Source organism: Rhea americana, unplaced genomic scaffold, assembly GCF_003343005.1.
Source record: "Rhea americana isolate MKP2758 unplaced genomic scaffold, rheAme1 scaffold_292, whole genome shotgun sequence".
NCBI lineage: Eukaryota > Metazoa > Chordata > Aves > Rheiformes > Rheidae > Rhea > Rhea americana.
This window is the reverse complement of record NW_028186415.1, coordinates 39,761-53,146: the sequence shown is the minus strand read 5'-3', so window position 1 is coordinate 53,146 and position 13,386 is coordinate 39,761. Positions and strand designations below refer to the sequence as shown.

Sequence of the window (13,386 nt, the reverse complement as noted above, 5' to 3'; positions counted from 1 at the left end):
TCTTCAGCTTTTCTGACTGTGCCCTAAGCCACTCTGTGAAACAGGAGTGCATATACACTGGTTCTCTTTAACTTTCCTCACACCACCTGCCTTCTCTGTCAGGTGCTTTCTTCAAACATTCGCTCTCTTTGGCACTTCTCACCTTTCCGTGATGCTTCTTCACTTTTTCTAGTCCTTTAATAACATAGTTAAAAAACGAATTTTATTTTTTTCTTTTCGCCTCAGTAACTAATATTTTTATATTCTCAGAAGGGATGCTTTATTTTCTGCTTTGAGGAAATTGTTTCCTGATTTATCAACTATGTCCAATATATTAAAACATTTGTTTTGGTTGTTGCTATGATAATGCAGATCAACTGAACTGAAACCAGTGGCACATACAGGGCAATGAGAACTCAGATTTGAGCCCAGCGAGGTGATTTTGAGGTTAATTAGAATTTCAGGAGTTATAATAAGGTTATGTTGACATATGCCATAATCAGTGACATGCAGAGCATGGACATAACATCAAATGCTGTGCTGAATGCCTTACTACTCTTCTGACTTGAGTCAAGAAAGTTTCCTCTTTATTTAAGTGCATGAGTTACGAACTGGATATCGGAAAAGAAAACTGATGTTAGTATTTATTGTTTTCAGGCCATTCCCTATGCCATTTACTTAACTTCCCCTTATTTAAGACTCTTTTGGTGAAGTCACAAAATACAGATAACCAAATTCTGCCCTTAAAGTTTAGGTTCCTGCTGATATCAAAGGGAGCCTGAACATGAACATCTGAGACTTTTCCCTCTTGATAAAGGTGTATCTGATGATCRGTGAACAAAATTAAGGCTCCACAAAGCTGTCACATTTTCCCTTGCATGCCAATTAAAGTGTTGATTTCATCTTGAAAGTATTACAAACATTTGATTAAAAACACAAGAATACAACAAGTTTCAGGAARAATAACTCTTTTAGTAATGAAGCACATGCGTATTACAGAGAGTGTAAATGTATCAAGAACAGAATTTTAGTCATTTATTTGTATGTAAAGAATTTAATGCTGTAAAAAATTTAAAGCTGTAAGTAGTATGAATAATGAGACTGAAATGATTGAATAATAGTTTTATTTTCATAGTATTCCCACTGTGATGTCAAATGCAGCTAAACAATGATCTTCTGATTGAACAGTGATTCTTTAAAAGAAATTCAATACTTAAAAAAGGATATGTCACATGGTATTACGTTAGTTTCTTTGAAATTTTTCAAGAAAATAGGAATCCTCTGTAGTCAGCTTTTCAGATTCCTAGAACTCTGAAGCATCTGTTGTTCTAGGGCATGAAGATGTTCTCCATGCAATGGAGTTGCAAAGCCTAAAAYAGGACTTCCAGGTTCTTTGTCCCTGTGACCATAAAAGCTATCAGTATTTTTTTCTGGGCACTCTTGGAGTTTGCAGGCTGACTTGTAGGAAGCTGGAGAGAGTGGWAAGCTTACCTTTATCCAGCCCCCTCAGTGTTCAGTGGCATCTTGGCTCTGTGGAGGACTCTCTTGGCTTTGCAGATTCATTGAGTTTAGAGGCAGCCAGTTGTTCTTCTGAAACTAATAGAATAATAGGAATGAAATACGATATTTAAAATTGTTTGAGTTCCCTGGAACACAATATTTTCAAAATTATTTTGTAAGAAAAATCTTCATTCTAACTGGGCATAAAATAGTTTCAGTGGAGGAAGAAGGCCCTAAGTTCTATGGAGCTTGGGGGTAAGGGGTRCTTTTTTACAAGAAAGGTGGGAAGAGGGATAGAGTGTCTTGGAAAGTCCCCTTGCCTTCCATCCACCACAACTCTACACTTACAGGCACCAAGCTTGAGTTCACAACTATTTCAATCTGTAGAAATCTATAAAAGGGATATCAGGTAAATTGTGTGGGGATTTTTCCTTGTTTTTATATTTGAAAAAAAAAGTAGAATTTTTATGCTAACTGAAAAAACATTCAGGCTATGATGGCAAGATCATCATGTATAAAAACTAAATACCTAGAAGTATGTCCTGACGCTCAGGTGTCAAGATGCAGGTGACAAGGAAATGGCTACTTGTTTGTGCATTCTCTAGCAGGCAGCATATTTTTTTAAATCTCCCTTTTGAATACAAATCACATGTTGCTAGAGGTAAAAAGACTGTAAAAGTCTGGAAAGATCAAGTTATCCAGGTGCCATATTGGTCATTCTAYTAAGTAGTATGGGCTGAATCCACTGCCTAAAAAGACATGAAACAAACAGAAGATTCTCCTGTACAAATGTGAATAATTTATTTCCTTCTATTTTAGGAAATATCTTCTGGTAGAACAAAACTAACACAGATAAATTATAACCCAAATGARTATGAGGGATATATAAGAAGTAAATCTGAAATATTTCTCAAAACCCAAAATGAAAGCTTTGGTTTGATTTTTAAAAATTACTTTTCTCTCATTCAATCTAGGTCAGTTTGTAAGCAGAAAATGCCATTTTGAAATGAAAAATACATGTTTCTACTTTTCTGATGAGAAATATCTTAATAGTTTCAAAGCAAAATATTCAAAGCATTTTGAAAAATTTCCTTTGTTAGCAATAATTCTTAATTAATTCAGCTCAAATTCATATAACATCAATCCTCTGAATTTCATGTTTTTTGACAAATTAACCATTAATAATTAAAAAAAAAAAATAAATAAAAAAAAATAAAAAAAGAAGAAGAGCCCTTCTCTGTGCTGGATAGATCTTCTGTCTGCATCATATATGGAAAGTTGATGAATTATATTGCTTTAAAAACCCTTGTTTTAAAAGCCTCTTTATCTTTCCCACGGGGTGGTTATTTCAGGCTAATTATAGTAGTAGTTGCCTTCTCCATCATGGGTCTTTGTTGTTTGYAGAAGAATTATATTATGTGAATAAGATTCACTCAAAGAAGTAAATACTACTGTGACAGGCTGCCAGTAAATCTGAAACGAAAGCAAATTCTTGGTATGCTATTCTAATAAAGCACTTTTATTTGGAGCAATGAATATTACAATATGGAGTATTACAATAAGTTTATAGCAGAGATTAATGCTTTCAAAATATGACTAAGGAAAAAATTATAAAGCAAGCTATATATCAGGAATAATTTATCTCGAAACACYGAGGAAATAATCTCTCTGTGTATATAGGCTTTTGCATTTCCAGTAGTCTGCTGCACATTGCACAGCTGCAAAGWTACTTGTCAGATGTAGTTCATCAGAAGCATAAGAAAAAGGCAAATATATTAATAATTGTGAAACTGATATAGGCATGCCCCTTTACTAATAGATGACTCATGTTTTAAAACTATTTTCAGATCATCAACCACTCGTTGACATTTCTAATACATTATTTGTATAATTTCAGAAAACTGCTAAAAATAGTTATTTGCTGACTGAAAATGCTGAATTTCTTCTCCAAAGTGTAGAGATATCTGATATTAACAACATCTCAATTTCAGAAWTTAATTGATCAAGCATCTCCATTTTAAATAAACTGGCAGTCATTTAAGATAATAAAGTTCATGAAAAAACAATGATGGAACTGGAGAAATGTTACAAAATGATGTTACAAAAACAGAAATTTTGCAGCTTTTCTAATGCTATCAATTCAATGTAATAAATGTAACTGAGGGCACTTTTGTCTTCATGATTAAGAAGTTGCAGCTGAAACCAGTGGAAAATGTAAATATTCTGGTAAATTAATTTATAAATAACAAAAACGTAGCAGAAAAATATGGAATAGAAGTATCCCAATAATTTAACATTCATACAGTTCAGTTGCCTTTGAAATTCGTGGTAAAACCTAATTAAGGCAACAGAGTGCTTTAGAAAACCTAATGTCTGAACTTTATATAACTGATAGAACAGTAGCTAAATATCTGGTATTTTTATATGACTTCTTTTTTTTTTCRTCAGAGTGCTAGAGTACTCTAGTGTTACTGAAATAGGATTTTTGCAGGTCTAACCTGTGTTTGTYGATTAGATTGCAGGAGTCAGACCTAAATTCCCATGGCAGTTATGTGCTCGCCTTCCCACTACATACACATTTCTAACATAGTTCAGACTCATGCTTAAAAAAGTGATATGCCACAGTAAAGGTGTTTGTTGCCTGATACATAATTTCTATATAATGGAATGTTTCATGATTTTTCACAAAATCTTCTATTAACTTCTCCGTATGCAGTGTGTGGAAAATATGAAAGAAAATGGCCTAGCCCGTCCAAAAGCAAATATTTTTCYCCTGCTTCTATGCCTAGTAATCTAATTATCAAAAATCATGAATGAAAGCATCTGGTAAAGAAATCTCTAGTAATATCTTTTTAAAAAAAATTCAGATAAGAACTTTTGATTTTTACTTCYATTTATTTGTTCCTGTCCCTTTTTAGCCACTATACATGTGATAATCTGATAGTTCTGCTATTTTATTTTGTCATAAAGCAGAATGAATCAACATACAGAATGTTAAATGTGTCTTTAATRATTAATAATATTTTATTTAATAATATTTAGTAATAAATATTGTATATTATATTAGCATATAATATAACAATTAGATGATAATAATAATAAATATTTTATTTAATAATTATTTACTTTCTTTAATAATCACTACATGCACATTTTGCATTTGGCATTTTTTGTAGGCTCCTACAAATAATGGTGTACTTTATCTGGACATGTTTTTTAACAGTCTGGTTTTGTGCTGCTTTTCTTTTTCCCCCCTCATTGAGTGTCAATGACCATGTAACAATCAGAAATATTTCATGGRCACTACCTTAGTGACTTGCTTTCCATGCAAATGTGGTATTCTGATTTCAAACTGATAAGGGTGTACTATTCTGTACACCCCTTCTGAGAAAAAWTCAATAGCTGAAGTACACTGAAATTCTGTTGTTCCATTGATTTATTGATCTTTCATTTGGCTTTTCTCTAGCAAATACTTTGTCAAACTATTTGTTCCTTTATATGTCTAATAGTTCATTATAGTTTTGGATGGATATAACCCTAACAATCAAAATATAATTTGTTAAAGAGGGAAATACACTGTTTTTTCCCAGCAATTCATTYTAGCCATCGAGCTGTCATTAATGTATTTCCTCTTACAGACAGCCTTTGTTCAAGTAAAGTGAAACTGTTCTGTCTTTGTATTACTGAGGAAATGAGATRTAAATAGATTAAGAGATTTGTCTCACTCTTAACAGGACTGTGCAATAAGTCTATGGCTGAACCCAGCTAGAATCCAAATTTTTGGCTTCCAGCTCAGTAGTTTTCATCTTATCATCTTTGCTATTCAGTGTGTCAGCACCACTTCTACAAAATCCTTGCACTGGTACTTCCATTTCAAGAGAAATCTGTAGCACACTGATAGGTAGTAGAAAGTATCACAATTCTGCATTACAGTTGATCAAGAATCATGACCAYAGAGTACAGAGAAAAAGGGAAAGAATAACGATAGTTGCACGAAGGAGAGAGAGTGAGAATGTTACTGTTGTAACAGGGTTAGAGAGGATAATGTGTATGTTGCCGAAGAGGAAAATGACATGCAAAAGCCAAAACAATAGACACAAGCATTTTTCTTTTCCCCTCTTYTTTCCACATAACACTGCTATATCTCCCCAGAGCATAAATAATCCTGCAAAGGCAAAGTCATTCTAAGTCACTCAGTTTTAAAACTCATTGATTATTTAAAACTTTTAAGAAGTGTTTTGCTTTGTTTTTATTTAAATGAATATTTGTCATTAGTCACTAAACATACTTTAGTTATTAACATGGCATTACAGTAGCACTCACAGATATATGTGGAATCTTAAGTATCAATATTTCTGTATTAGTAAAGTCAAGCAAACCAGGTACCATATTCAGGAAAGCACCACTAAGCAAACAAGCTTATATCAGTATATGTTTGAATGCTGTCTTAAACAGGAGCAGATTTAAACACATACAGAAGTTTTTTTTTTCTTTCCTTGGCCATAGAGAATACCAAAAGAATCACACATTTAACAATTCATTTTTACTTTATCTTTAAAATAAATTTGTGTCTATATATTGTGGTTTTTAGAGCTGAGTGAGTTTTTGGTGATATGGATCAGTACATTTTTTTTCTCAGAGGCTGTTTTTGTCTTTCAGACTTGAATCTCCTACTAGATCTTTGGTGATGGAAGCACCCAGGGGAGTGCAAGTCAATGCAGCTGCAGGAGACTTAAAGGCTACCTGTAGGAAAGAACTGCACTTACAATCCACAGAAGGGGAGGTAAGTTCAGCTGGTAGAGAAATGGGAATGTTCTACAGCTCTGCCCAGTAAAATGTAAACAATGCTAGGATATTTTTCTAGAGAGAGAGATAAACACCATGAGAAATGTTCTGCATTTTCCTACATTAAAATTATTCTTGTTTAACATGCTAAATCATTATTTTTTATTTGCTTTCTGCAAATATTTGAATCACTCAATTTTATTCACACTGAAAAAATATTTGTTAAAAATATATTTAAATAGAAAAAGATAAGGATGACTTTTAATATAACAGTCAAGGAAAACATTACCTTCAGCATATCCATGGGACAAGGACAGCTGCGTGATATTGGTAAGAAGTTAATTGCATTTAATAATAGTCAGGGGTTTGTGTACAACACAATTGCTTTGGATGAATCTGACAAAATAAGAGAGAACATGCTAGGTTACTTACACTTCTAGGTTACAAGCACTTCTGGAAAACTGGTTGTTTAACGTAAATGTCTAATTGAGAATAGAACTCTAGAAAATTTCTGACCTTTTTTTTTTTTATTTTCTATCAAGTATTCCTARATGTTTTACAAACTACCACAATAAACAAAACCAGCATTCACATCTACGATCGATAATGTCCTCCAGGGCAGATGCTCTGCATCACAGTGTAGACGGGAACATTTTTGGCGGTTATGCTGAATCAAAGGCCTATTTCAATAAAAGTTTTCCATAGCTCCAGATGTCTGTCCTGCATATTCAAAGCACAATATTTTCCTAATTCACAGCCTCAGATACTTACTTTTACCACACATCCTGGTTTATTTCTGAGTTTCTCCAAATAACAGCTCGTATCACAGTCCCTCGTTTTACTTAGCACCTCTCTAAAGCTGAAGCCTTTGTTGCTGGTTCCTAATGTGGTCAAGATAGCAATAAAAACAATCTGTCTGTCTTTTAATAGCACATGTCATTCTCACTCRCCCTCTGTACTTTCCGTGGGCAGTTTTATTGCAGGACCCCAGACCCTTTCTGCTTYCCCTGGCCAAATCTAGTATGTTTCCCTTATTCATTAACATTAAATTTTCCCCTGCAATATACTTCTTTGTTCTTTCCATGGAAAGAACATTATCCATGATGATATTGCCCATGGAAAAAAAAATATTCAAGTGAATTTAAAAAAAGAAATAGAAAGGCTGTTACCTTTCCTCAATTCCCCATGATCTCTGAAGCAATGGTTRTATCTATAATGTCTTGTTTTAGTACCGTGCATCTTTGTGGTACTTTGAACCATRGGTTCAGCAGACATTTCTGCATTAATCAACATTGTGAGTTTATTTCATGAATTCTATTTTCCTTAAGTATTTACTTCAACTGGACATCCACAACATTACTGATAGTGCAAAGTCATGATGGCCACATTACCCAGCTAATGGACTAATTAAAGCCAAGTGTAAGGACCCAGAGTAAACTTCTGATGGACTGAAACTGATTTCTAAAAGACAAACATCTATATAAAAGAAATATTAATTGGTGCCCTTGTTCGGAGCCCAGTGGACACACCAAATGTTGATAGAAAGTGTGGAGAAAATGTGTAAAGGGTTTATCATAATATGTTTTTAGAAAAACATATTCTAAAACAAAACAAAGTACATATGTCAAAAGYAATCTCCTTTTTAGCCTGAAGGTATATGCTTTATCAGTCAGGCTTTTTATGTAACTAAAATAATATTGGCTGAGTGTATTGGATCTCTGAATGAAGCATTTTTGTGATATTTTATACCAAAAAAATACATTTTTTGTATTATTCTTATATTGATTAACTAAATTTAACATTTTAATGTTTGTAAGCTTGTTCAATAAATCATCAAAGACAGATGAATTAATATTTTCCTTCTATAGCACAATTATTGTGCTATTATGCCCGGAAATAGTTATGTGGCATCTGGAATCAATCAGTTATAACCATGTAGCAGAACATTATGAATTTACTGTGGATTAATCTATGAAAGATACATTTCCCTTTTAAGAAAGAACAACTACAGAATGTATTTTTTGAAGAACAAATGTGTTTACGAAATACTTTTCCTCTAGCTTTATTTCTCATGCAGTATAATCTTTAGCCTCCCACATCACAAACTGAAAGCCTCTGCAAGCATTCTGAATTCTGCTGTTTGATACTTTTTTATTTATTGCTGTATTATAATAATCCTTTTAGCCATATTACACATTATAATGCATGATTCCAGACTGAATACTGGGGGCTGTAATTTAGACTCAGGTCTGCTGCCCTTTTATGAAGCGCTTGAGCTGCACCCTTGTGAGTCGAGGCATCAGCAGAATCCTTTGATTCAATTATAGCTTGGCATTTAATTGTGAACTATGTATTATTCTATAAATAAACCATAACCAATGGTTTAAAGCTGCCGTCATTTACAAGCAAAACGAAATGTGAAGCTCTAGGCTCTAGCCGATTCTGCTGGTTTACATAAGAAGAAAAAGAACCTTCCTTGTCTGGAAATTCAGCACAATGGCTGCTGGTTGACTGCCGCTTCTTCCTCATATAAACATAATGCAAAAGTACAGATCATGTTTGAATTTTGTAGATACTAGATATTGCTACATCCACAAATATACAATAATAAGTAGAACTGAATGCAAAATATATTATCGTATAATGATAACAACCTTAAAGGATTATTTGGTGATGTCAACTCACTGCTCCAAAATATAATTTTAATGGTTTTGACAATATATCACCCTTTGAAGGAGAAGAGTGCTTCCTGAGCCTCAGCTCTCACGCGAGTTCTTTCTCATCCAGCTGCCATTTATTTCTGCAATCAATTGCTATGCAAGCCAGGCTCTGCACTTGAGCTGCATCCCACCGACTAGCAAAGGCCAAGTAAAGAAAAGGAAAAAGACACACTGAGGCATCTCGTTGTTGCAGACATACTCATACTGGTCACCTTGCCTGTGACCTCTTTCCTATCTATTTGCTTATCCCCTTGTTGTTCCTTGTCAGATTGCACTCCTGAATTGCATGGTTTGTGAACGGGGCTTGGTTGTGTCTAGCATAATGAGGCTGATCCCTTGGTGCAACTTACAGGTGTCACATTAGAAATCAGCAATACTCTCTGAAGGGAAAAGTTTACTCACAATCAATGTAACAGACAAGAGGTCAAGCTTATATTGTGACATTACCATTTTCATGCAACTCAGTTTATTTTGATGAAGTACATGCCATGATGATTTTGTAGAGACTGGCTGACAAATGCAGTAGTGCTAACATTTGATATATTGTCCTATCTAGGTCTCCCACTAGGTTCAAAAGATGTATTTAACATTGAACTAAATAATTAATAAAACTGGAGTAGTCTTCACTTATAAGCCCCAAACACCATTTTGAAACTCTGTTTTTGGTGCTTTCTGTACTTGTTGTTCTCTTCTGAAACCAAAGAAAGGAATTTTCAGCAAGAGAACTGGCTGAAAGGCAGAGCTCAGAGGGTCGTCATCAGTGGCATGGAGTCTAGTTGGAGGCCTGTGGCTAGTGACATCCCCAAGTCTCAGTACTGGGTCCCATCCTGTTCAACTTCAGTGACCTGGATGAGGGGACAGAGTGCCTCCTCAGCAAGTTTGCCAATGATACCAAGCTGGGAAGAGTGGCTGACACACCTGAGGGCTGTGCTGCCATTCAGAGAGACCTGGACAGGTGGGAGAGCTGGGTGGAGAGGAACCTCCTGAGGTTCAACAAGGGCAAGTGCAGAGTCCTTCACCTAGGGAGAAATAACCCTAGGCACCAGTACAAGCTGGGGGCTGACCTTCTGGAGAGCAGCTCTGCAGAGAAGGACCTGGGAGTGCTGGTGGATGACAAGTTGACCATGAGCCAGCAATGTGCCCTTGTGGCCAGGAAGGCCAATGGTCTGCTGGGGTGCATTGGGAAGACTGTTGCCAGCAGGTCGAGGGAGGAGATCCTGCCCCTCTCCTCAGCCCTGGTGAGGCCTCATCTCGAGTACTGTGTCCAGTTCTGGGCTCCCCAGTACAAGAGAGACATGGAGCTACTGGAGAGAGTCCAGCGTAGGGCTATGAAGATGATCAGAGGGCTGGAGCGCCTGCCCTATGAGGAACGACTGTGAGAGCTGGGCCTCTTCAGCCTGGGGAAGAGAAGACTGAGGGGGGATCCTGTCAATGTGTACAAGTACCTGAAGGGAGGGTGTCAAGGGGATGGGGACAAACTCTTTTCAGTTGTCCCCTGTGACAGGACAAGAGGCAATGGGCAGAAATTGAAGCACAGGCAGTTCCGCCTGACCGTGAGGGGGAATTTCTTCCCTGTGAGAGTGACGGAGCACTGGACCAGGTTGTCCAGAGAGGTTGTGGAGTCTCCTTCTCTGGAGATCTTCAAGGCCTGCCTGAATGCAACCCTGTCTACCATGCTCTAAGTGACCCCGCTGAGCAGGGAGGTTGGACTAGATGATCTCCAGAGGTCCCTTCCAACCTTACTGATTGTATGATTCCATGAATTTTAAATTATCTAACTATACTGGAATGGAACTAGCATGTTCTCCATGCCATTTGCCACAGCTACAAAGGAATGGCTGGCCAACGACAACAGCATTTCCTAGATGAGTTCAGTTCAACCAAGGTATGCTGGTTTGAGATTAAGTGTTTGCAGAAACAGATTTAACAGATTTATGATATAAATGAACTGAGTTCTATAAAAAATGAGCTATGACAGACCTTAGAACTAAGGATCCACCATGTATGCACCAAAAAATGTCTAACAACTGTATGCCGTATTTTGCTTTCAAAACCATGTTTTGGATATTAACCAGTTAAATTGTCACTCCTATCAGGGAGAAGTAATCTGTATGATTTGCAGAAGTGAAGGAATATTTTTCTACTTTTTTTAAAAACAATTAATTCTTATGAAAGTGCAGTTTTCAAAATTTCTATTAAGAAATACTGATGGAGAATTAATACTATTAAAACGCCATGTCATTTTTAAAAAATTTTCAGTTTAAAACAGATTTTAATTTTTAAGTTAATTTATAATAGAAAACACTTATATTGAAGTCCCTAATCAAAATAAGATATTCCAAAACTACAAAATCAAAATATTTTAACGGATAAGACCACTCTTTGAATTGTTTGTTCATAGGCAAATTTTGAAGGCCAGAAGCCATTTTATTAGAAAGAGAAGTGACAATGAATAATTTATTTCATAAGTGAATGATTTTTCCATGAATATCACATTTTAATCTAGTTCTGATTTGAATGGTAATTAATTAATATGGTTTTGTACTCAGTAGACTGAGCACAAATATTCCCAATGCATGCCTTTTTTTTTTTTTTTGGTTRGGCACGTAAATCACAGAAAAGTCGCAACTGTCCTCTGATTGAATGAGTTCGCAAATACTTCCAGTACAAGCAACTAAGGAATGGAATTTAAAATTTCATTCTGAGAATTCTTGTGTATGAGATTATTATTGGTGTTTCATAAACATTAGAACTTGTAAACACTGCTCAACATTCACAGCAACCCCGCCCTTCAGCCCTTCAGCCCTGACATGATTTCCATAATAGCAAGAATAAATACACTAGAAAGTTTTTGTAGCACCAGTACTGGGGCTGCAAAGTCCCACTATACTTATGTTGCACTGGTATTATAAATCAGAAATTGTAATATATATTTGAGTTTATCTAACGTGAATTTACAAAACTATATACTTAAACATTTTAGTATCTCCAAGTAACTCCCATAAACACCACTAGAGTACTGAAAAGTTGAGAATGAAACATAAATTCTTCCATTTTAAGTATGGATAAATGAATATTACAAACTTAGCAAGCACTGTASAGTTCAGTAATGTACAATGTTTATATGACTGACTGGTGAACACCAGCTTTTCAACCTTCTGTTTTTCCTTCCACACTTCCCCCAAGTTCCTGCCATTTCTTACCTACACTAAACCTGAATCTGCCTTAGCAGCCTCACTGGAATTATCTGTCTAATCAAATCCTACAATGAATACAGAAAATTCTTCAGTCTTTATAAATCCTAAACAGAACACTAAAAGGTCTGTTGTTTGACTTTTCCTACTTAGTCTATCTTCTCTGTTGAGCAGACTTAGTAAAGAACCTGATGTAGATGTTGGCATACACATGGCAGACTCATATCTATGTTGAAAATGGCTATAAGAATATTTGATTTTTTTACCTTTTGCCTTAATCTTGCCCACTGAAAGTTCTCTCCTTAAATTTAGTTTTGTATTTTGCAGATAATATAAATATTCTAGTTTGTGTTTTTCTCCTTTCACCATTCAGATAAGTTAATGTCACAGTCTAATAAGCAGATGGTTTTCAGATCTCAGTTAACAAACATCACTGACAACATTGATTTTCTGTACACTTTCACAAGATGATTTTATAAGGCATAATATAGGCCTGTCTAGATTTGCCAGGTTGGTTGGTATTTGACATTTCTTTGTAAATGCATATGCCTACACTCTTCTATGTGTTCATGTCTCCCAGTAAATATCACCATCACAGTTAAGTGACAAATGACTTAACTATCTTAGGAGATTTATGAAAATTCATAGAAATAATTGATTGCAAACATTCTAAACAGAGAGGCCAAATACTCAGTTATACATCCTTCAGCATTTCATTTAATACATCTGGATAACTCATGACAACTGTCAACTCTTTTCTTTGCAAAATAGGGAAATGAGAAACCAGTCGTTACCTTAACTGAATTACACATCACAGCTGTATATTGCATTAACTTACGATACTTTATCAGAAATAATTGACTGAATATTCCATTCTAATTTGCTTAGAAATAGAAATAATTTAGGCTTATTCCATTTCTTCTTTCTTGCTGTTTCTGTATCTCTCATACAGTACTCATACTTCCCTRCTGAAAATCAAAGCCTATATGTCTAGTATGTGCAAGCATAAATTACTGAACGTTCATATTAAATAGGTAATACATTAAAACAGTGTAAAAAAGTACGATTTTTCCACTCCTACTGCATGACCTGCAGGCTAATTCAGTCTGCTATTTTAATTAATCAGAAATTTGGTCTACTTAAAAGTAGTATAGTACTAATATATTTTTCTCAGCACTAAGATGGACAAGACAGAAAGCAGTAATCTA

General features: G+C 35.2%; 1 protein-coding gene across 1 annotated transcript in view; it reads left to right on the top strand.

Moving 5' to 3' along the window:
* SGCZ (sarcoglycan zeta) overlaps positions 1–13,386 on the top strand; it is a 218,468-nt gene that overhangs the window by 202,004 nt on the left and 3,078 nt on the right. The window contains exon 6 of the mRNA XM_085309147.1: positions 6,139–6,262. Coding sequence (XP_085165273.1) covers positions 6,139–6,262 — 124 coding nt within the window. The remainder of the gene's footprint in view (positions 1–6,138; positions 6,263–13,386) is intronic.